The sequence below is a fragment of the Urtica dioica genome, chromosome 6 (assembly GCF_054948205.1).
Source record: "Urtica dioica subsp. dioica isolate 48M chromosome 6, U.dioica_male_clone48M_v1_H2, whole genome shotgun sequence".
NCBI classification, from domain to species: Eukaryota; Viridiplantae; Streptophyta; class Magnoliopsida; order Rosales; family Urticaceae; genus Urtica; species Urtica dioica.
In genome coordinates, this window is record NC_142761.1 from 9,098,653 (window position 1) to 9,122,690 (window position 24,038).

The 24,038-nt window shown below is 37.5% G+C and overlaps 1 protein-coding gene across 1 annotated transcript; it reads left to right on the top strand.

Annotated features, from left to right (window-relative positions):
- The first annotated feature begins 3,699 nt into the window (after positions 1-3,699).
- Positions 3,700-7,353, top strand: LOC149393294 (magnesium transporter MRS2-I-like). Its single transcript, XM_089617278.1, has 11 exons — positions 3,700-4,288; positions 4,384-4,413; positions 4,920-5,055; positions 5,173-5,294; positions 5,371-5,445; positions 5,802-6,038; positions 6,120-6,164; positions 6,487-6,531; positions 6,617-6,646; positions 6,727-6,846; positions 6,930-7,353. The coding sequence occupies exons 1-11, from the start codon at positions 4,034-4,036 to the stop codon at positions 7,014-7,016; spliced, it is 1,182 nt and encodes a 393-aa protein (XP_089473404.1). The 5' UTR covers positions 3,700-4,033; the 3' UTR covers positions 7,017-7,353.
- Positions 7,354-24,038: the final 16,685 nt, after the last annotated feature.

Genomic DNA, 24,038 nt, shown 5'->3' on the forward strand with positions numbered 1-24,038 from the left:
TGAAGTGTCCTAGAATTGATTTATGCCTTTTTAATCCTTTGTCAACAGTCACGGAGGAAAAAAAAAAAAAAAATCCTTTGTCAATGGTCTCATAAAATTTTGATAGAGCTTTAAAATTATTGGCATGTCATCATTAAATGCTAAAGCATGAATTTCGTAAGGAACTATTATGATAGAATAGAATACAGAAGGAATACTAAAATCGAATGTATGAGATTTTCGCTATAAATATTATTCCACATTATTAATACTATTTAAGATGCTTTACGAACTTTTTTAATAAAAAAAAAAAAAACTCAATATGGTTATTAACAACCAGGATAAAACATAACCTAGCATGAAAATGGCATTTTCAAAAAAGAAAAATGAGGCGCATATACAGTGACGGATCTAGGTGGGGGCCAGGGTGGCCATTATATAGATGCCATTAAATGTTTGAATTGAAGAACGAACTATTTCCCATTAAAGAATCGGAATATCGGACTCAGATACTCTGACATATGGGCCAATGCCTCCCCTCAATTTTTGAAAATTATTTTTTTAACCCCAAATTTTTATATTTTTATAATTTTACCCATAAATTTTATTAATAATTATGTTTTTGACCCAAATTTGTAAGTTTTTTTTCAATAATGCCCCTCCTAAAAAATATTTCTCAAATTTGCCCCCCCTTGATTGAAATCCTGGATCCGTCACGCATATATATGTATTTTATTTGAGGACACTACATCTCTTCTCTTGCATGAAGACATGAGCTCATCATTCTACCAAAACAACGATTTATCTTTATTATATGAAGTTTAAAGAATTTCTCTGTAATATGAGTTTAAATATTTCATGCACTATATGTCATTATATATGAATGTATAAATGAAAATATATATATATATATATATAGTATATAAACTCTCTCTCTCTCTCTCTCTCTCTCTCTCTCTCTCTCTCTCTCTCTCTCTCTCTCTCTCTCTCTCTCTCTCTCTCTCTCTCTCTCTCTCTCTCTCTCTCTCTGAGACAAAACATTACTAAATGATCCAAAAAAGGGTCATCATGCATGTCACTCAAATCTAATCTGAATTATGTGAAGGTGGAGGCAAATGAAGTTTCAGAAGTAAAACAACACTAGCCTTCTATGGCTCGTTTGGAGTTGAAGTCTCAAGTTTCTCATTTGAATATGCACAAATTGTAAGCTAAGATGGACCATCAGTCACATAATCACGAGGCTTAGTGTTAGCGGACCCACTATGAGCACTTCACCTTACGGACTACATAGGAGTTTTTTTTCTTCAATATATTCACTATTTGTTTTCTCTTTATAACTACTACTCATGGTTGAGCTTCCTAATATATTTAATTTTCCATTGATAACAAGCTTTTCAATCACTTCAGAAAGACAATCCCTCACTTCGACATATCTATCAAATTGACCGAGTTCCTTAGCATTCTTCTAGGCTCCCGAAAGACAATCCCTCTAGGCTTCCATTCTTCTCTAAAAGAGACATTACCATCGTTGTACAGTTCCTCGAGATACCTAACACAAGTCACCAACCAAATTATCAAGATTTTCAACGCTACTGTACACCAATATCTTCATTCATATCAAATCAACATTTTTCTAAGTCTCATTATTCAAAACATTTACCACGAGTTTCTCTTCAACACCTTTCTTTTGACTCTATTCCAGTATGACTGAGCTTTGTATCCTTGTATTCTTTTAAATCGTCAATGACCTCTAGATTCAAATCAAAGTTACACCCTTTTATTCTCATCTCCATCAACGATTTCAAACCCTTGTCCAAATCTCCGTTCGCATCCAAATTCAAATCAATGCCATTGGATCTTCAAACTCCTTCCCGTAATGAAATTTGGATCATATCAAAGTTAGACCTACATTCGAGTCCCTAGACACAGTAGCATCTTCACCAACCTTCCCCCTCGTTTTAGGATTCCGTCGACCCCCAATTTGTTTAAAGTTACTGTTCCTTTTAGGGGTGAAACTGGATCGGTTCGGTTCGGTTTTTGACATTTTTAGTATCCGAATCCGAATTTTCGGTTTTTAAAAACTCGGTCCAGTATCCGGTCCAATTTAGTCTAAAACCGAAATTCGGTTATCCAAATATTCGGTTATCCGGTTTCTTAAATCCAGTATCCAGTCCAGTATCCAGTTTTTAAATTCGGTTATCCAGTTTGTAAAATTTCAGATCCAATTTAATATCCAATTTTATAAAATGGATATCCATTTTCTAAAATCCAAATCCGGTTTGTAAAAATTCAAAAAACGAGTACAAACGACTCTTATAAAGCTCCAAAATGACAATACATAATCTAAAACTTAGTAAAAAAATAAAATTCAAAAGGACACTCGTTCCCAACTACATGCACATGTAAATATCATAATATAAAATTAAAATTACAACCCTAATGATCATAATGAACCATACAACAATTGAATTTGTATGTTACTTTTATAGATCACATAATCAAGTTGTAGTAGCAGTAAGAGTTGATATATGAGAAGTTTGTTCTTTTATGACAACTTGACCATCATCTGTTAATAATAATGACCATCATCCATTTTCTAAAATCCAAATCCGGTTTGTAAAAATTCAAAAAACGAGTACAAACGACTCTTATAAAGCTCCAAAATGACAATACATAATCTAAAACTTAGTAAAAAAATAAAATTCAAAAGGACACTCGTTCCCAACTACATGCACATGTAAATATCATAATATAAAATTAAAATTACAACCCTAATGATCATAATGAACCATACAACAATTGAATTTGTATGTTACTTTTATAGATCACATAATCAAGTTGTAGTAGCAGTAAGAGTTGATATATGAGAAGTTTGTTCTTTTATGACAACTTGACCATCATCTGTTAATAATAATGACATAAATTTAAAATAAATTTGTTTTAATAAACAAACAACAAATGAATATGTCAAATAAAATATCAAATTAATTATCTTACCCAAAACAACTTGCTTAGAATCATTTAGTGCTTCCACTTCAGCAAAATCTGATTTGGGTAAAAAAATAAAAACGCTAGGTCTCTCTCAAAATGAGGTCAAGTATTTTTTTTAATATATATTTATTTTTAATTAAAAAAAATCGGTTAAATAACTGATATCCAGATTTTCCCAAAATCAATTCCGATATCCGGTCCAGTTTTGTAAACCGGATCGGTTATCCGAATCCGAATTTAGGTTAGCTGACGTGGCTCCAAATTTCGGTTTCGGTTCGGTTTGGATATCGGTTTTATCCGATTTTCGGTTCGGTTTTGTACAGCCCTAGTTCCTTTCAGTTCCAGCTGCTAGGTTTCCCTACATACCCAAGCCGAGCCTTCGACGTCTTCGAGAGAGAGAGAGAGAGAGAGAGAGAGAGAGAGAGAGAGAGAGAGAGATTATAGTAATTTCAATAAATTAATAAGTCAAAAAGTTGACAAATGTCAAAATATGGTATAGATTTACCTCATGAATGATTTTAGAAATATACATCAATTTATAAATAACAAATTAAAGAACGTGACATTTTGAAAATCATAAGACATTTTATTAAAACTAATTATATATTTCGTTTTCCTTTTTCAAAATGCCATGCAAATGATTTCTTTTTTCCGAATATTCTTATAAAGACCATTTTTTTTTTTTTTTTTTTTTTTAAATATAAGCAATGTCCACATCATCATGAGCACGTCCAATTGTTTTGACGAAAAACGAAAAGAACGAACCTTCTTTATTTTCCCTCTTATTCTTCTTTTTCTCTATTCCGTTCGTGGCAAAATCCGAAATCGCCTCCGATTCCTCTTTCTCTTCGCTATCCGCTTCTACGAGATCTCCTATTCAGCTCAACTGAATTCGACGCAGAGCTTTGATTCGATTTATGTACAATCAACGGAGCTACTGATCGACATCCATATTTTAAAATATGGAATCCGAAACTAGGCCTGGATTCGAAGAATCTGGAGTTGAAATGTGAGAATTCTTAGGTTTATGCGTTAGGGTTTGTGTGGGAGGATATGGTTAGAGATGACTCGGGAGGTGTATGTGGTTCCTCTGGACCCGCAAGCCATGGTCATGGCGGTGAAGAAGAAGAACCCTCAGTCGTCTCGGAGCTGGGTTATGATGGATTGTACCGGCGAGTCGACGATTCTGGATGTCGACAAGTACGCGATCATGCACAGGGTCCAGATTCACGCTCGCGATCTCAGAATTCTCGATCCTCTTCTCTCGTACCCTTCGACGATTCTCGGCAGAGAAAAAGCCATTGTTCTCAATTTGGAGGTAATTTCAATGGAAGTGTGTTTGCCTTTCTTCCGTATAATTTGGTTATAGTTGATTTTGATAGGCTGCTTTGTGTCTCTTTGTGTTTGTCACAGCATATCAAAGCAATAATCACTGCTGAAGAGGTCAGTTACTTCTCTGTTTCTGATTGATATATATATATATATATATATATATATATATATATATATATATATCGTCATTTAAGTGAATAAATAAATCGCCTGTTGAAATTTCGATGGCTTTTTGAAAGAGTAAATAGCCATAGTCTGAAAGAACTTTAATGACTGAATCTCTGTTTTGTTTTTTAGTAAAGAGTTAGAAAACGCAGAATCCATGACGAGAAGTTAGCATTCGCCTTTGTTTTCATTTTAGAATTAATGAAAGCCATCAATAAGAAAGGAAACAATATTTCTTTTGCTTGCTGATATCTTCACATGTCTATGAATACAAATCAGTGCGGATAAATTCAAGAAGTGTAGACAACTGAAAGTGCAGATATTTTCTCTTAACAGAATACCACTTTATTGATTAAAACTAGACAATTATAAGAAGCAAGAGAGTAAACCAGAAAGGCACTCAGAGAACCGAATGCTGATATGGTTTTAATGGATTGTTAATGAGAATACAGGTTCTGCTTCGGGACCCGTTAGACGAGAATGTTGTACCTGTAATTGAGGAGCTTCAGCGGCGATTGCCTCCAGTGAATGCCATAAGCAACGATCATAGAGATGGACAGAATGACGTGGATGCTGGTGAAGAAGATGGTATTCTTCTTTGTTTCAGCTCATTTGTTTTTATCAGAAATATGTATTTGGGATTGTTGAGAAAAGAAAAGCTGTGTTTTTGTGAATTGCAATGTGTATTTTGGTCATTACATGCAGAGTCTCCATTCGAATTTCGGGCCTTGGAGGTAGCTTTGGAAGCTATTTGTAGTTTTCTCGCTGCACGTACAACAGAACTTGAGACCGCTGCATATCCCGCTCTTGACGAGCTTACTTCTAAGGTATAAAATTACTTCCTTAGCTTTTATTCGAACCATAAACCATGTTATTTTTTTTAATCTATGGTATTTGTTGCAGATTAGTAGCCGCAACTTAGACAGGGTTCGTAAATTGAAGAGTGCTATGACTAGGTTGACAGCCCGTGTTCAAAAGGTACTTGGGTTTATTTTTATAGTTGATATTATTTACTTTTAAACGGTACTTGGATACTCTTTATCACAACTATACTTCGTATGATAATACGCTTGTAATCGGGGGCTGTATCTCCGATTCTGGATTTTCAGTTTTTTGTAATATCTTAGCTGTGATGTTAATAATTAGTCCTTAAAATTTGTCAACATTCTTAATAATGCTCTAGATGTTGTATTGGTTGGTTTGTTGTGATCTGAAACTGTAGTTTACTTTTCAAAGTATTGTATTGAGTGAGTTCTTATTGGTTTTGGTTGTACGAAAGACTAATTAATTACCTCTTTACTACTGCAAATAACCCTTACTTATTGCTATACCAGGTGAGAGACGAGCTTGAACAACTACTAGATGACGACGATGACATGGCTGATCTTTATTTGTCAAGAAAGTTGGTCGGTGCATCTTCCCCCGTCAGTGGCTACGGTCCTGCCAATTGGTTCCCCGAGTCTCCAACTTTAGCCTCCAAGATATCAAGAGCAAGTAGAGCCAGCCGAGCGAGCATCGCTACCGTTCACGGCGATGAAAATGATGTTGAAGAACTCGAAATGTTGCTTGAGGTTGTACTAATGTTGACTATCTTTTTTAATTTCGTGTTGTTTATATGACTTGTTCTAAAGCTTGTGATAGTAACCTTGCAGGCTTACTTCATGCAAATTGACGGTACATTAAATAGATTAACAACGGTATGTCTTTTCATCGATTTGAGTTACTCGTTCTTTCTTTCATTTGGTTGTATTAGATATAATGTCATGTTTCTGTTCCTGAACAGTCAAAAGCTCACTGAATTTGTTGGGCAGAGTAGAAAACACAACTAGTTTTTGTTTTGTTTTGTTTTTGCCTTTTACTTTCTGCTATAAGGAGACATAAAATATGGCTAGCTTAATACATAGTTCTCGTGGTCATCAACGGAGTGAGGGTGCCTTGTATCGGTTGATTGTAGAAAAGATTATATATGTATATGTTTATTTAATTTCTCCGTTGATGCTTTAATTGGATATGTTTCAGTTACGAGAATATATTGACGATACAGAAGACTACATCAACATTCAGGTGAATACCATCCCCAAGACAAACATTCAGTAACCTACTTAAAAAAGAATGTTCTCTGACCAATTGTGGTGTTTGATGTTTTCAGCTCGATAATCATCGTAATCAGCTGATTCAGGTGTGTAACACACCCAACTCATGTTCATAATTCTCAATATAGAGTTAAAGTTGTGTTCATAGTCTATTTTGGCACTGCAGTTAGAGCTGCTGCTTAGTTCTGGAACTGTATGTATGTCCATTTATTCATTGGTGGCCGGAATATTTGGCATGAACATCCCTTATACATGGAATGACAACCATGGATACACATTCAAATGGGTATGCAAATTCTTTTTCGCGTTTTAAATCCCCTAAAAAAAATCACTAAGCTCACCATTCGACTCATTTTCTTAATCCCGCAGGTGGTGAGTTTGACGGGAATGTTCTGTGCCTGTGTGTTCCTAGTAATACTTGCCTATGCTCGCCACAAGGGTTTGGTCGGATCCTGAAATTTTTTACTTCTGAAATAATACATGCTTGAAAACAGATTCAGATTCAATGCCATGGATTGTTTCTCTCCATGTTGACGGTGAATAATCTCGGGTGATTCGAGAGCTGTTTCCGAAGAAGTCGGGGATTATTTTTCTTCCTTATTGGCCCTTTAATCATATAATGGGTCGAAGAGACTCGAGATACACACGTCTTTTAATTGAGATTTTTAGAAAAGAACGTGGCAGCTACTTTTGCTTTCAGGAATATCCTGATGGATTACTTTCTCAACAAACTGAAACTCGCAGTCTACAGAATTATAAATATCCCGCTTTCTGCGTTTGGGGTTTGTCACAATTCTTTGTTCTGCCATGTTTAATGTCGTTTCTTCGGGTAGCTGATAGGTTTGGATCAACAAATCTATGGTTATTTTTTTCTTCTTCCTGATTTCATTAGTTCTATTCTGTAAATATTCACTTGGAGAAACTTAAAGAGAAATTTCATTAAGTGGGCTTAATAAGCCTTTAAATATCATGATTAGACCCTAATTTCTAAAAATATCTAAATATGGATTTTTGTAGCGAAAATGGACAAAAATGCCCCTTGACCTTATATTACCGATTTGAACCCAAACTTTCCCTCTCACTCTCACTTTATCTCACTCGCTCAATCTCTCATAAAAAAAAATTTCGCGTACGATATCATACGAGTCAATACGACCCTGTACGAGTCATTACGATGGCGTACGATACTGAAGCTTCAATCTCCGGCGGTGGTGATGCTCAGAAAGAGACTCCTCAGAAATCCCGAGCTCTCAAAACGTCGAAAAAGTGAGTTTTTCAACTAATTTCTTGTTAAATCTCATAAAAAAAAATAGTCAGAATAGATATTAAGACTTAAGATTTATATGATTTGTGGTTATTTGAGCTGTTTTTGATCGGATTTAGAAAGTTAGGGTTAAAAATTGGGGGCCAGTGTACGATGAAAATCAGGCATCGTACGATGTCGTACGATGAAATTTATATCTCTGTACGATGCGATACGATGGGTTTATGTTTTTTTTTAAATGTCGTACGATGCTGTACGATGTTGTACGATGCTGTACGATGCTATACGATGATTTAAAAAAAAATTTGGTTTACGATGCTGTACGATTGTGTACGATGCCGTACGATAGGTTTAAAAAAAGTTGAAATTTTTGTTATACGATGCTATACGAGTCTGTACGATGCCATACGATGAATTGTGTTTCTGACCTAATTTTGTTGTTTTTTTAGGACAATTTTAACTACATATACAACGTCTCATTCCCGGGGCGTATCACCTACGGTGGGACGGGGATCTTGAAGCTGGTACGGAGGAGATTCGATGAGCTCGGGATAAAAGAACGAATCATCGGGACTCCGTTCGAGCAATTTTTTACGGAGAGCGAGCTTGGTTTCTCACCGGTGCTCGTATATACTCTCCTTCAGAAGAAGATCGAGGCGACGGTACGGGGGGAGATACATTTTGGTATCGGAGGCAAACGAGTACGATTTGGACGCCTCGAGTACGCACTCGTCTCGGGGATGAGCTATGAAGACGTTCCGACCAAAGCCGAACAAGACGAGCGAAACAACGATTGATTGATCACGGACCACTTGAACGGCGTTGTCGGAAGCAAGTTGAGCGCGTTGATCAACGCGTTCACCATATGTCAAAGCCATGACGATGCGTTCAAGCTCGGGCTGCTCGTATTCGTCTATGGGTATCTTCTAGGGCAGCCGGCCAACAAAGCCATCGAAGAAAGGTGGCAGAAATTTCTATACATCGTTCAAGACCTCCCCTTCTTCTTCAAGATGCCTTGGGGAAATTTGAGTTGGGCGGAGACGTATTCCAGCCTGTCGGTGAACCTAAGGCGTTATCACGAGACGCTGCAAAAAGAAGTTGAAGGACAAGCCGGACGTGGCACAGAAAGAGGCCAAGTACACATTGACGGGTAATCTCCATACCCTTCATTACTGGGCGTACGAGGCTATCCCAGAGATCGGGATTAGGTTCGGGTCGAACCAGGGGATTCGTGTGCCCAGGATGCACTCGTGGTCTAGTAATGTGGTCATAATGGGCAAAGACATCGAGGCCGTCCTGAATAAAAAAACGGTAACTTTTTATTATTTAACGTTTATTAATGTATTTTACATTATTTTGGAATATTGGTAACGTTTATTAATGTATTGTAGGTGGGTGTTTTTCAAATGCTGAGACCAAGGGCAGCAGAGAAAGAATTTTTCACTCTCCTCGAGACACAGACGAGCAAATGTCTGTATCCCATAGACGTCGAGGGAGAAGATGCGACAGAGCCGCGAGATATCGAAGAAGAAATAGATCGAGTCGCGACTGTTGCAGAAGATGCCATCGTCGGAGACTCCGACGACGAACACGTGTCAGACACTCCCGCAATGGGATCGAGGCCCACACCGACCACTCCCCCAATGGGATCGAGGCCCACACCGACCTCTCGCGCCGACATTCCCGAGCCCTTTGTCATAACACGGGAAATGTGCGAAGAAATGCGAGCTTCCCAAGAACAACTGCGAGCATCCCAAGAACAAATGATGCAGTCACAAGGGATAGTCTTACGTGCTCTTAGCACGACCGGCCGTAGAGTTGAGCGCATGAGTGTTAACCAGGTTAGGTTTAAATAAAGTTATATTTAAATCAATTTAACGTTTTAGAGTTGAGTTTAAATTTTATTTTAACGTTTTAGAGTTGAGTTTAAATTTAATTTAACGTTTTAGAGTTAAGTTTATATTTAATTTAACGTTTTAGAGTTAAGTTTAAATTTTATTTTAACGTTTTAGAGTTAAGTTTAAATTTAATTTAACGTTTTAGAGTTAAGTTTATATTTAATTTAACGTTTTCGAGTTAAGTTTAAATTTAATTTAACGTTTTAAAGTTAAGTTGAAATTTCATTTTACTTTACTTTAATTTAACGTTGTAAAGTTAAGCTTAAATTTAATTTAACGTTTTAGAGTTAAGGTTAAATTTTATTTTAACATTTTAGAGTTAAGTTTAAATTTTTGTGACAAGTTTAAATTTCGTGACATATTTTATTACTTTGACTTTCAGCTTGCTATGTGGAAGAGGCTGAACATTCTGTTCGAGGACGCAACGGGCTTGCTTGGGGGTGAAATTCCCACGACCCAAGCTGATGGTCGTCGTAAACGCCGGACCCCTCCTCCTCCTCCGGCGGCTAGTCAAAAGCCGGCATCTTCATCGCACGAGCCGTGTTCTTCGCATCGCGAGACATCGAAGAAGTCGAAGAAGCCGTCTTCTACGCATCGCGAGTCGTCGAAGCGATCGGAGATCAGGCCGGTGACTTCGCCCAGGTTGTCGACGTCTTTGTCGAGTCCTCGTAGAGAAGACGTCATTCCGGATAAGCAATGCCCGCTCACAACTCCGCTTAAAAGAAAAAGCCACACGGCACAACTTACTCCGCCACGTCCAGGTCGGCAAGTGCGACAGAAGTCGTCGCGTTGGGCCGATTTCACTGATCCGACGAGGCCCAAGTATTCAGAAAAGCCGATCCCCAAGTTCAAGCCGTTGAAGGACGCGAAGCAAAAAGAGTTTGATAATTTCGTTAAGTGGGTGCGGACAAAAAAGTGGGACGGCAAGTTCATGGAGTCGGCTCGCCTGAAGACGTGCAATGGAGACATGAATTTCTTCGACACGATATTGACAGAAACCAGATGGTTACATGATTCGGTACGTTATTAGTTATATAATTTAACTTTCCCTATCAATTTAAAATAACGCTATATGTTTGTAATGTCTCAGCATATTGATGCTATAATTCACATGATTCGGGCTCGCCAACGAGCTCTCGACGGATATCGGCAAGACGTCCGAATCATGGATTGTCGGTGGGTCCAACACGTGTACGGCCGATTCACAAAGGAAGAAGCGAACATCCAGAAGGCCATCGAGCTGGGGACAGAGCCTGAACCCGTGGACTGGGACATGAGGGCAACTATTACCCCGATGACTGGGTATAGGGACACCGATATTATGCCTTGGGATGGTGCTCGCGAGATCCTGTTCGTCGTGAACTTCAAGAACATTCATTAGTTCACATTTCGGATCAACATCGAGGGTTGGACCATTACCGTCCTCGACTGCCAAAAGGATCTCATGCAGTCATCGAATAATAAAAAGGACTTCACGGAGATGATGGAGGTACGTAAAATGTTATGTTATTCACAATTATTACCTTTATTTGTGGTCAATTAATATAAGGGTTACTTAACATTGTTAAAATGTTTATTATTCAGACTTGGAGTCAAGCATTTGCTAGGGTTGTGGCCATAGGTGGTTTCTTCAAGAACCATCCTAGCTCTTACCGGGAGAGTGAGCAGAGTGAAATTAAGTTCACTTACCCGACGTGGGTCGTCGATGAAAATGTCCCACAATGTGCATACAAGTAAACATGTTGACATTTTTTGTTACAAGTTTTTTGACAAGTTTATTGAACTTTTTTTGACAAGTTTTAAATTTGATTTTTTTTACAAGTTATGGGATTCAAAAGTTATTTTACAAGTTTGTTTATTTTTTGACAAGATTTTTTACAAGTTCTTTTAAAAAAGTTTTTTTGACTAGTTAATTGAACTTTTTTTGACAAGTTTTAAATAATTATGTTTTTATTGACAAGTTATTTTACATGTTTGTTTATTTTTGTGTTGTAGCGGTGATTGCGGGATGTTCGCAGTGAAGTATGTCGAGCACATAGTACTGAACGAATCATTTGACACTCTTCAAAGTGTCAATATGAGAACGTTCAGGAAGAAATGGTGCGTGGACTTATTCTACAACCACCTTATCCCGTGATTTTGTATTTTCGGATGTTTTTTTTTTTTTTTTTTTTTTATCTTTTCGGTTTTGTATGTAACAGTACCTTATAAACATATTATCGAGTTATTATCATATATCTATTTTTAATTACTTTGCTTTTCCACTTTGCCCGAGGAACACATACTGTAGAGTAGAGTTATAGACGACTCTTGATATTACTTTTATATTTTTCGTAATAAATTAACGAAAATAAACAGGTAACTTAAATAAACGATAAAGTTTTAAACTTAAAAATAAAAATAACATAAAGTCTAAAGTTTTAATCCCTCCAAGTGCATGTTTTTCTGTTATGTCCTCTACCACCACATTTCCCGCATTTTCGCTGGACAACAATCTTTTCGCCTTGAGATGGGTATCGATTAATTCTTCTTCTTCCTTGTTTACTTTTCTTCGGTCGACTGGCTTGCTTCTTTTCAACGGGTTCCGAAACTTTCAAGTTTTTTATCTCATCTAGGACATCCCATTGATCTTCATTGCCAACCGGATATATGGCTTCCTTGTACATCTCAATCCACGTCTCCTTCAAATAAAAGTCACTACATAACGAGTAGACGTCCACGCTTCGATGTTGGGCTGCTGCGATAGAATGCTCGCACGGGATATTCAATTGTTGTGGTAGTCCGCAAGTGCATGTCTTCGCCATAAGGTCTACATCGAAATCACCTCTTGCGTCTTTGACATGACATTCATATAGACCAAGCCCGTACGCATTGACGAACTGTGCCTTATTATTTAGCTGTGCGAGATCATTTTGCCACGTTGGTGTCAATTTTGTGTTCAACTTGTTCGCTATCTCTTCTCGTTCAAAAAACCAAGTTTGGAGTGTGAATCGAATAAACTCGAGCAACGTCGTAATGGGAAACGTCCTAGCATTCCTTGTTTTGTTGTTGAAGCTTTCTGCGTTGTTGCTCGTCATTAGGTCGTACCTATATAAAACATACTTGATTTATATAATCGACGACATAAAAAATTCAGTACAAAAGAAGTTCTAGACTCTTACTGTTTTCCAGGAAAGAAAGCTCTGGCCCACCAATCGACACCAACTTCTTCGAGATACTTTGCCATCTCGACATCCTTACGTCTCAACTGTCTAAAATTAGCTTCGAATGCTGTTTTACTAAAGGCGTAAGCCGCATCGTAAAGTTCAAAGAGACAATGGTCTGTCTTGAACTTGTGTTGGACATTCAGTTGTAAATGATGGTAACATGCTCCGTGGGGGATACCAGGAAACACAACCTCGACACCATGTATGATGCTAACGTGGCAATCGGATATGAACACCAAATTAGGTACGTCTTCACCGATAGCTTCTCGCAATCTTCTCAAAAACAAATCCAAGAAGCATGACACTCGCTATCTACAACTCCAAATGCAAGTGGATATAATCGTGAATTCGCATCCATTGCAATTGCGCAAAGCAACTGTCCCCCGTATTTTGTCTTCAGAAATGCACCGTCCAATGCTATGACCGGCCGACATGCTTTGAAGCCTCTACGACACGCCCCAATGGAAAAGAAAGCATACTTGAATTTGTCACCATCTTGCACAAAGTCTGTTAACATCCCAGGATTCTTTTGCTTCAACATGTATAGCCAAGACGGTAACTTCTGGTACGATTGTTCCGGCGTACCCCGCACGTACCCAATAGCTTTCTCCCTGGATCTCCAAGCTTTCAAATACGATATGTTCACACCCCCATCTTGTCTTCACTTCTTCCCTGACGTTATGCGCCGAATAGTCCGCCATAGAGTTAATTGAGTACTTGTCTTTAAATACGTGACCGATGACCCATGGTGCCGCTCCTCGATGTCCCTCTGTTCGAACAACACGCCCACATGAGTGTTTACCCTCGTACGACGTAATCTCCCACATCTCAGACCACTGCACGACACCCCTCAACCTCCATGTGCATCTCTCGTTTTTGCATAGAACATACCATCTCTTTTTCGAAGAAGATTTCACTCTAAATTTGAAATTATGTTTCAACGCGTACAAGTGGATATGTTTCTTCAGTTCATGCTTGTTTTGAAATTGCTGCCCAATATATATATTTCTTCTGAGCTACCTGTTAGTTTCAAAGGTTAGTTAAACAATAGGTGGTTTCATATTATACTTGAATCTCATTTGAATCCACTTAAATTACCTGTAGAAGAATGACTTGGATAATGACTCGGGTTTTCCTTCACAACATCATCGGCGCTGAACTCGGGTGCTTTCCATGAATAAGGAACGATAGGTGATCCGATCATCGGAGGCTCACTCTGACATTGACCCGATGGTTCACAATGACCCGTTGGTACCGTAAACGTTTTCACAAATTCTTCATATTCTTCGGGATTGGCGAATTCTTCAAATTCTTCACCTCTACCATTGTTATCTCCGTCATATCCATCACTATTCTCTTCATCACCATTGCTACCTTCGTTTTCATCACCTTCGCCACCTTCGTTTTCATCACCTTTGCCATCTTCGTATTCATCACCATTGTGTCCATCATATTCGTCACTGTTGTGATTACAATCTCTATCACGCCTGTATACTTCGTCGCCGTTTTCGGCACCCTTGTACTCGTTAAACAAGTCATCGTCACAGCCACCGTCTTTGTTTTCAATTATAGGATCATTTTGTCGATCCTCGATAACAAGAGTATTCCGTCTCTTCTTCGGTTCATTGCGAGACACCATTCCAACTTCCACATCTTTCCCTTTACATACTCCTCGATACGCAATAGGTGCAATGATCTGTTTCGGTACCAAACTTACACAAAGTGGAAATCTATTACGATATTTGTGCTTCATAAAATGCGAAACATCACCATTGTCCTTCAATACGACAGGACCCAGCGGAATTGTACCGACTGTGTATGGGACTTCGAGTTTTAAGTCGAACGCGAATCTGTCTAACTCGAACTTCTCGTATAACAAATCTACTAACTCCGTGTACGTTACCTCTTTCGGAACTACGAATGCACGAAATTCTGCATTGGTGAAAACCCATTGGTGTCCTTCCTTCTCCCAAGTGCCGTTAATCATGAAAAAAACTGCAAAAAACAGTCAAACTATGCAAAATTAGCTTCTATAGCGTACACTATTGTACAGCTCGTACATCATCGTACAGAATCGTACAGAATCATACAGCATCGTACAGACAGGCATCGTACAGCATCGTACATCATCGTACTGCATCGTACAGCATCGTACAGAATGCAATTTTTTTTTTCTAAATTTCATCGTACAAAAAGTTAAATCTCATCCTACCACATCATATACCATCGTACAAACAAGTTAAACCCAGATTTTGGACTTTGTTTTCAGATCTGATCGATTTTTTTTTGCTACATTCTATCATATACAATCATAAACTTTGTAAAAACGATTAAGTTAGTAATCTTACCCATGATTCTTTTGAAACCCGCTTAAGTAGAGAGGATTTGAGTGGATTTGAGTGTGATTGAAATGATAAAAATGAAGTGTGAGAAATGTATAGGGTTCAGAGGGGTATTTTTGTCCGATTTTGGGTCAAAAGTCCATATTTAGATATTTTTAAACATTATGGTCTAATCTTGATATTTAAAGGCTTATTAAGCCCACTTAATGAAATTTCTCAACTTAAATATACAGGGAAAAGAAAAAAAAATGTATAACTAATAAGCTAATAAAAATGGTTTTTATTTTTATTTTTTATTTATATATATATATATATATATATATATATATATAATATATATATATATATGTTTATTTTGTGTAAAAATGGACAACTTTTCCGATTAAATTCATCGGAAAACCCGTTTTCTTTAATAGCGGTTAATAAAGTTCATTGTTTTTTTTCCAAAAATATATAATTACTTTCAAGAGTTCTTTTAGAAGAAAAAGAAAACAGATAATCCAATTAACTTAACTAGTGGATAAATGTTTCAGGTTAGCTTTCAACCAAATTCAACTTGTGTTAACCAACCTCTCCAACTCACCATTAAGTTGAATGTTTGGTTCATTTTCTTTTTAAAATACTTTTTTTGTATATTTTTTTTAGAATAAATCTCATTTTTACCCCCTGTACTCGTACCTCGGTTACATATCACCCATTGGAGTCGAAAATGTTATAAAACTCAACTCAGAATTTAGACACGTGTTACAACTAGTCACTTTCGTCAGTATTTGGACGTTAAATTATAACGTTTTGATGATGTGGCATGATTTTAAAGGCTTTATTGATGGAATTATGATTTTACTCCTGACTTGGTTTATTTGAAGTGAAAAAGAAATTGAAAACTAAAATCTAAATGAAATAAACTCAAATAATAAATAGAAGAAAGAACCCTAAATCGAAAATCCCAAATCAAAGACTCAATCGCGATTTGGTCTGAACCCTAGATCGCGAAAAAACCTTCTTCTCGAAACAAAACCCTAATCCAATCCCCTGTTTGTCAAAAGGTGATCATCCTGGTCGGCGTTTTTATGGGTGTTCAAGATACAAGATAATTGGTATTTTCCCTATTCTCGTCTTCTTTGTTGTCTTGGGTTACTGATTTCGTGTCCTTGTTTTTATAGCAGAGTCCCGACGATAAAGGTTGTGGTATATTGATTTGGGTTGATCCTGAGATGTGTAAAAGGTCAGTTCAAATAATTCCTGGTTTACTTAAAAGGATTAACAATCTTGAAGCTGCTTTGAAACAAGTTGAAGTGTTAAAGAATTATGGTTATGGCGGAGACGAAGACGAGCTGAATAGACTGAGGGAGAAGATAACCACAGAAGCACAAAAGATCAAGTTTTATATGGTTCTCGTCATGCTTGCTCTTGTTTATGTCATCTGTTTCAAATAAGTATATGTTTTGAATTGATTGTGGTTGTTTATTAAGTTTGTGTTAAGTGAGACTGATGTAATTGTCAAGTTATGTTGTAATATTTTGGGGATTATGATAGTTGAAGTTTGGTCTGAAGTTTACAATTGGTATTTTTTTTAAGGGAAAATATCAAGACTATCCCTCATGTTTAATCGAAATGCGAGATTTATCCCCTCTATTTCTAGAAATATCAGACATATCCCTTCAGTTTAATATAAATGACATATACCTCCCCTAAAAAATATTATATTACAAATATCACCCTTTTCGTTTATTTTTTACAAAAAAATAATTTGAACTCCCCAAAATACCATTAATAGAATAAATAAAAATTTACTATTTTATTTTAAAAAAATCAAAATCTCTCTTTATAAAAAAAATCCTTAACTTTTTATAAAGAAATTTTTTAATTTAATTTTTTTGTATGTAGAATAGAAAATAAAAAATTATTTTATTAAGGGTATTTTGGGGAGTTCAAATTATTTTTTTGTAAAAAATAAACGAAAAGGGTGATATTTGTAATATAATATTTTTTTAGGGTATGTATATGTCATTTATATTAAACTGAAGGGATATGTCTGATATTTCTAGAAATAGAGGGGATAAATCTCACATTTTGATTAAACACGAGGGATATTCTTGATATTTTCCCTTTTTTTTTTAATGTAAATTGGTATTTTGTAATGGAATGTGGTATTTTCTAGCTTTGTCTGAAGTTTGGTTTTGGTTTGGCATTGACAAAAAAGCTGATACCTTAGTAATGAATAAAAAAGCCATAAAAATTGTCAAAGACACAAATCTGATACATTGCCAATAAAAAGCCATAACAACTTGTCAATAAAAGCCACAAATCTGATACATTGTCAATACAGAAAGAACCAGTTTTGATACACATAATTCATAGATTTTCCATTGAGTTTTGTGAACTTGTCACCCAAAAAAAGTACTCAGTTTTGTGAACTTTTCACCAAAAAAAAAGTACATGATCCAAAAAAAAAAGCATTTCATTGTCTTTACATCCAATCTCCAAATGAAGTTCTTGGTAGAAGGCTGAAACACCTTGTTGGGGCCTGGTGCATTCGAGGACTCCGCTGCAATAAGAAATGTTATGAGTAATGACCAAATAAAAACAACATAATTGGGTTTAAGGGTTGTTGAGTTTACCCTTATCGGTGCTTGTTGTGCCGGTTGTTGAGTTGATTGGCTCGTACTAGCTGCTTGTTGTGTGGGTTGTTGAGTTGATTGGCTTGATCCTCCACCACGTCCACGGCCACGTCCCTTTCCACGTCCTTCATCTTGAGCATCTCTAGCCTGTTGGCTTGACGTTGTTCTTGTCTCTGCAATATCAAGAAATGTAACCACATTTATAGACATTGCAGAGATTTTCTAAAAGCAAGAAATCTGCCAACAGAGTTAACAAAATGTGTACAATCTTACCAAATTTTCTTGTTGTCTTCTAAATTATGTAGTGAGGTTGTGGTCATACTTTCCACAACCAGAACATTTGACTGTGACATGTTTCTTGGTCATTCTAGTCCCACGTGGTGGCACAACCTCATCGTGCTTGAGTCGTCTTAGTTTTTTAGACCTTCCTGGTCCTACTCTGTTGGGAGGCGTTCTCATAGGTGTCTTTCCTGTCTCGGGCCACTGCTCTATGGGATTAATTGTACAGATTTTATGTAGATATTCATGTACGTTGACTTCTTGTAGCATTCATTAATGTAGTTCTTTGGTTGCTTGTCCCTTTGCCAAATGCACTGAATCGCATGAGCACAAGGAATACCTGACAAATTCAAGGATTAATAACATGAATAATATCAGTGCAATGAATACAAGTTTTTGGTCATGACAATTGTTAGACAACTGAAAGCGACCACAAGAGCATGTCTTCAATGCCAAGAGAACTCTATACATGCGACCATACAGATTTGTAACTTGATACAATGAATCCCTATACCATTCTGCAATGTTTTCACCACTTAAGGACTTGTTCTTCTCTATGATTTTGAAGATTCTAGGTCTTATGTCTCCATGCCATTTCTCCACAGCGAGGCGTTGTTTGGTCATCATCTTCATTAAATAGATCATAATCCTCTCTAGCATAGACAATATGGATCTCTGTCTAGCTAGTAAAATAGCCCTATTACCATTGAAACACTCACATAGGTTGTTAAGGAGTATATCACATCTTGAAGTAGTTTTGAAGTTGGTTCTTGCCCAATGCACTGGATTCTTCTCACACAACCACTTCTAGGCTTCCTCATCCTCATCCCTGATTAAGTTCATCTCTTGGTGAAACTTCTCCACAGAATACTGCTTGACTGCGGCCATGAACTTGTGTTTCAAGAACAGTCCCTTAAACACCTAACCAAATTTTACAAACAAGAAACTGTTAACTTCTTATGCAAGCTACTAAAATCATATTTGAAAATTCAAAATAGAAAGTGTTTGAAGTTACTTTACCCGAGTAAAATTGCTTTGCAAGTGACGAGCACAATGCCTATGCTCAACTTGCATAGAACGCTCCTCCCACATACCAATATTGAGTGCCTCTATCAAACCCTTCTGTTTGTCTGTTATGAAAGTCCAATGGTATCCATTGTAGATGTTGATATCATCTCTCAAATAATTTAAAAACCATTCCCAAGACTCTTTACACTCTGACTCCACAACAACAAAGGCAACAGGGAACATGTTATTGTTAGGATCAATTCCTATGGCCGTGAGAAGTTACCCAGTTTGTTGTCCCTTGATGTGGCAACCATCCAACCCAATCACTACCCTACAGCCAGCTTTGAATCCTGCCTTACTGTTGGAATTGATCTAGGGTTTAAGAAAACATTTAAAGCTTCGGGTAAGCGGCGGAATTTAAAATTTTTCTTTTTGACAAGTAAAACGATTTTACTAACCTAGACAAAGAGCAAGTACATATAAATAAAAACTATTATGAGCATAAAATAATTTACTAACCTTTGAGAAGCTTGAACGTTGATGAGCCTTAAGAAGGTTGAAACGTTCGTCTCCCCTCGCAGCACGTCTCTCTTCTTTCCTCGGTAACTCGAGCAACCACGACAATTTCTATCACAAGAATCACTTTAGATAAAAGGAATTAGTGACTGGGCACTTTTAAACACGACGACTCGAGAACAAGTCTCATAGTCGAAGAGCTAAAAACGCTAGGTCGAATGAGGACCTAGGTGCCAAAACAAAAACGAAAGAAAACTAAAGAGAGAGAGAGAGAGAGAGATAGAGAGAGGAGTTCGGCCAAGGTAGAGAGAGAAGCTATCAATCTCTAAAACTTTGGATGAATGAAATGTGAAGAATGAGGGCTCTATTTATAGGAGAGGTTTCACCTTCAATAAGGTAGTTTTCTCTTCTATAGAATATCACATATTCATGATCAAATATTCTCTCCTTCTCCCTTAGAGTCACACGGCCAATGCACCTTCTAGAAGGCTTGGATTTGTTTCCTCTTTTGCTTCCCCTTAGCCTTGGCCGATTTCCCTCCTTCCTCTTAGAGGAAATTTGTTTCCTCTTTTTATTTTGACAAGTATCTTCATACATTAATGCACAAAATAATCTCTCTTTCACACTAGGGCTGCACGAATTTTAGTCTCCCATTCCCTTGGGTTGGACGGCCAAAAGCCTTCTAGAAGGCTTTCTAGATTTTTCTTTACTTGTTCATGACAACATAAGAAAAGCCCATTAAGAATTTTCAAGTAAAATTCTATGAAATAAAATTAATTCACAAGGCCCAATGAACACATCATGACCGAGTGATTTAAGTCATCATATGACCATGTCAAAATATTTATTGACATTCATTTCATGCTATGTCCAATAAGACAAAATTACCCTTTTAGATGTATTTCGTCAACTCCTTTGTCGCTTGTGAATAAGTTAGAAACATTGTATTGACGAAGAGCTAACAAGTCACATTGTTTCATCCAAAAGAGTAAAGACTCTATTTGGACACTGGCCAGTTTATTTATTCACATTCCAAGGAACAAAGCATGAGCTGATATACATTGCATTTCAGCAATCTTGTACATGAATTCCATATCTATGGGAACTTCACAAAGTTACTCATGACATCTTCACAACTTAGTACTTCACCAATAGGTCTTGTTCAGAATCACATAGTGAGTCCGAACTCTGACTTTCTCAAATGAGAATACGTACGTTGTGAAATGGCATGTCTCATTTCAGGATTAAAGTAAGCACGATGCAATTCATACGCAGTGACTTCGAGACATAAGAGGTTAAATGGTTTGTTCTTATTTTGTCTCTAGAAGTGCACTGGTCAATTCAGTACCTTCAGAAGATACCTAGAAGAACTATAGAGTCTCCAACTCTCAATGCCCCATAACCAGACATCATAGATTCTCCTAACAATCGTACTGAAGTCAATAGTCCTTTGACCTTTAGATTGCGAATATATCGTTTTTAGCAAAGTACAAAGAGTTTGTTCATCCAAATCTACATTTGTCTCTTTGTAAGTTGTTAAGTTTGTTTATGGACTAAAGACTAATGTTTTATCATAAAGCTTCAAACAGACAAGGAAGAATGAATGAACGTTTCAACTTTTTATTAATGAATAAGTAATTATAAGCAAGAGTCTTCGTGAGACTTTATTACATAAAATGTACAAAAGTAAAGGCTATAACTCTTCTTGTTGGCACCATTGACAACAAACTCCCACTTGACTCAAAGAAGATGTTCCTTCATGTCTCTTTGAATGCTTCACAAGCAGCCACATATTCTGCTTCCATTGTGGAGTCAGCAATGCAAGATTGCTTAATTCTTCTCCACACAACAGGCCCACCATTGAGGATGAACACAGATCCGAAAGTGGATTTCCTGGAATCCTTATCCGCTTGAAAATCGGAGTCGATATATCCCGTCATATTCAAGTCGGTACCTGAGTATGTAACCATCAAGTTTCTAGTTCTACGAAGATACTTGAGAACATGCTTAACAGCAATCCAGTGCTCGGGTACAGGGTTGGATTGAAAACGGCTAACTACGCCAATTGCGAAGCAGATATCAGGTTTAGTGCAAAGCATAGCATACATGAGACTTCCTACGGCTGAGGCGTAATGAATTTTTCTCATGTCCTCAATCTCTTGTGCAGTCTTGGGAGACTGGTCCTTAGAGAGTGAGACTCCATGCCTAAAGGGTGTTTGGCCCTTCTTTGAGTCTTGCATCGAGAAGCGATCCATCACCTTATCAATATAAGATGCTTGAGAGAGCGACAGGGTCCGGTTTTTCCGATCTCGAAAGATTTGGATCTCCAGAATGTACGCAGCTTCTCTTGGATCCTTCATATCGAATCGCTTTGCAAGCCAGACCTTAACCTCAGATAACTTACCCACATCATTACCTATGAGTAATATATCATCGACATATAGTACCAGAAACACAACTTTGCCTTCGTGCATTAACTTGTAAACGCACGGCTCATCTATTGACTGCTTAAAACCGAAGCTCTTTACAGTTTCATCGAATCTAATATTCCATGACCTAGATGCTTTCTTTAATCCATAAATGGACTTAAGCAACTCACAAACCTTGGTCTTTTGACCTTCTTCCTCGAAAGCGTTTGGTTGAGCCATGTAAATGCGCTCGTCAAGATTGCCATTCAGGAAGGCCGTCTTGACTGGCGAGAAGGTTTCTTCATAGTCAATCCCTTCTTGTTGGGTATAACCCTTAGCCACAAGTCGTGCTTTGAACGTCTCGACGTTCCCATCCGGACCCATTTTCTTCTTGTATATCCACTTACACCCTACGGGTTTAATCCCTTCAGGAAGGTCTACAAGTTTCCAGACTTTGTTGACATACATCGAGTGCATTTCAACTTTCATGGCGTTAAGCCAAAGGTTTGATTCAGAACAAGCCATCGCTTGGCTATGGGAAATAGGATCATCCATGTCAGAGACGGCGACGAGAGAGTCTCTATAAGACATGTACCTGTCAGGCTTTTGAGTAGCCCTCCCACTACGTCGAAGTACTACTTGACGAGATTCTGGTGAGTTAGGTTGTGTTTCTGTTGGGGTAAGAACAGTTCTTACAGATGAGGTAGAAGCTTCCTCACCCAACTTTTCTTCAAGCACAATTTTGCTTCTAGGTTTTGCATCCTTCATAAAGACCTCCTCAAGGAAACGAGCATTCATGCTAACAAAAGTCTTATCGTCCTCGGGACTATAAAATGTGAAACCTTTGGTTTCCTTTGGATATCCAACGAACAGACACAATTCTGACCTACTAGCCAACTTACTAGTCTTTTGCCTCAGCACGTGTGCAGGGCAACCCCAAATTTTGATGCGGCAAAGATTTACTTTACGGCCAGTCCATCGTTCATAAGGATTACCAGGAACTGTTTTGGACGGAACGTGGTTCAGAATGTAAGCGGCTGTTTCGAGGGCATATCCCCAAAAGGAAAGAGGGAGTGATGAGTAACTCATCATTGATCTAACCATCTTCATAATAGTTCGATTTCTTCTCTCTGACACTCCGTTTTGTTGAGGTGTGCCAGGTGCGGTAAGCTGAGAAGCGATACCTTCTTCTTTAAGAAAGTCATTGAACTCTCCAGACATATACTCACCACCTCGATCAGATCGAAGGGTTTTGATCACTTTGCCAGTTTGCTTTTTCCACTAAAGCCCTAAAGACCTTAAATACGTCAAAGGTCTCAGATTTGTGTTTGAGCAAATAGAAAAAACCATATCTTGAGTAATCATCAGTGAAAGTAACGAAGTATTCATATCCACCACGTGCCTGTTGACTGAGCGGATCACATACATCAGGATGTACTAGTTCCAGCAACTCAGTGGCTCTTCGACCCTTATTGGAGAAAGGTTGCTTAGTCATTTTTCCTTCTATGCAAGATTCACAAGTAGGTAGTGAACCTATTGCAGAGGCTTGGAGTGGACCATTCCTCACAAGTCTCTTAATCCTGTCTAGATTGATATGACCAAGTCTTAAGTTCCAGAGGTATGTTGATTTTGTTAGATCGGAGGATTTAGAAAGTTTGATCATCTTTGGCTCCCTAATTAGATCGTTATCTATTTCAGTGTCTAAAAGAGAAGGTTGAGTGGGATAAATGTAAAAAAGACCATTCTTCATACATGCATTAGTGACAAAAGAATTTGAAAAAGAAATACGAATTCCATTCTTTATAAACTTTAAATAATAATCTTGCTCAAAAAGTTGAGCAACATATATTAGGTTTTTCCCAAAGGAAGGAACATAATAAACATTATTCAAATTTAAAGTGCGATCTTCAAAAGACAGCGTAACGGATCCCACAGC

Coding starts and splice junctions, on each gene's coding strand:
- LOC149393294 (XM_089617278.1), top strand. CDS start 4,034: ATGACTCGGGAGGTGTATGTGGTTCCTCTGGACCCGCAAGCCATGGTC. Junction 5,295..5,370: donor TTGACGAGCTTACTTCTAAG/GTATAAAATTAC, acceptor TATTTGTTGCAG/ATTAGTAGCCGCAACTTAGA. Junction 5,446..5,801: donor TGACAGCCCGTGTTCAAAAG/GTACTTGGGTTT, acceptor TTGCTATACCAG/GTGAGAGACGAGCTTGAACA.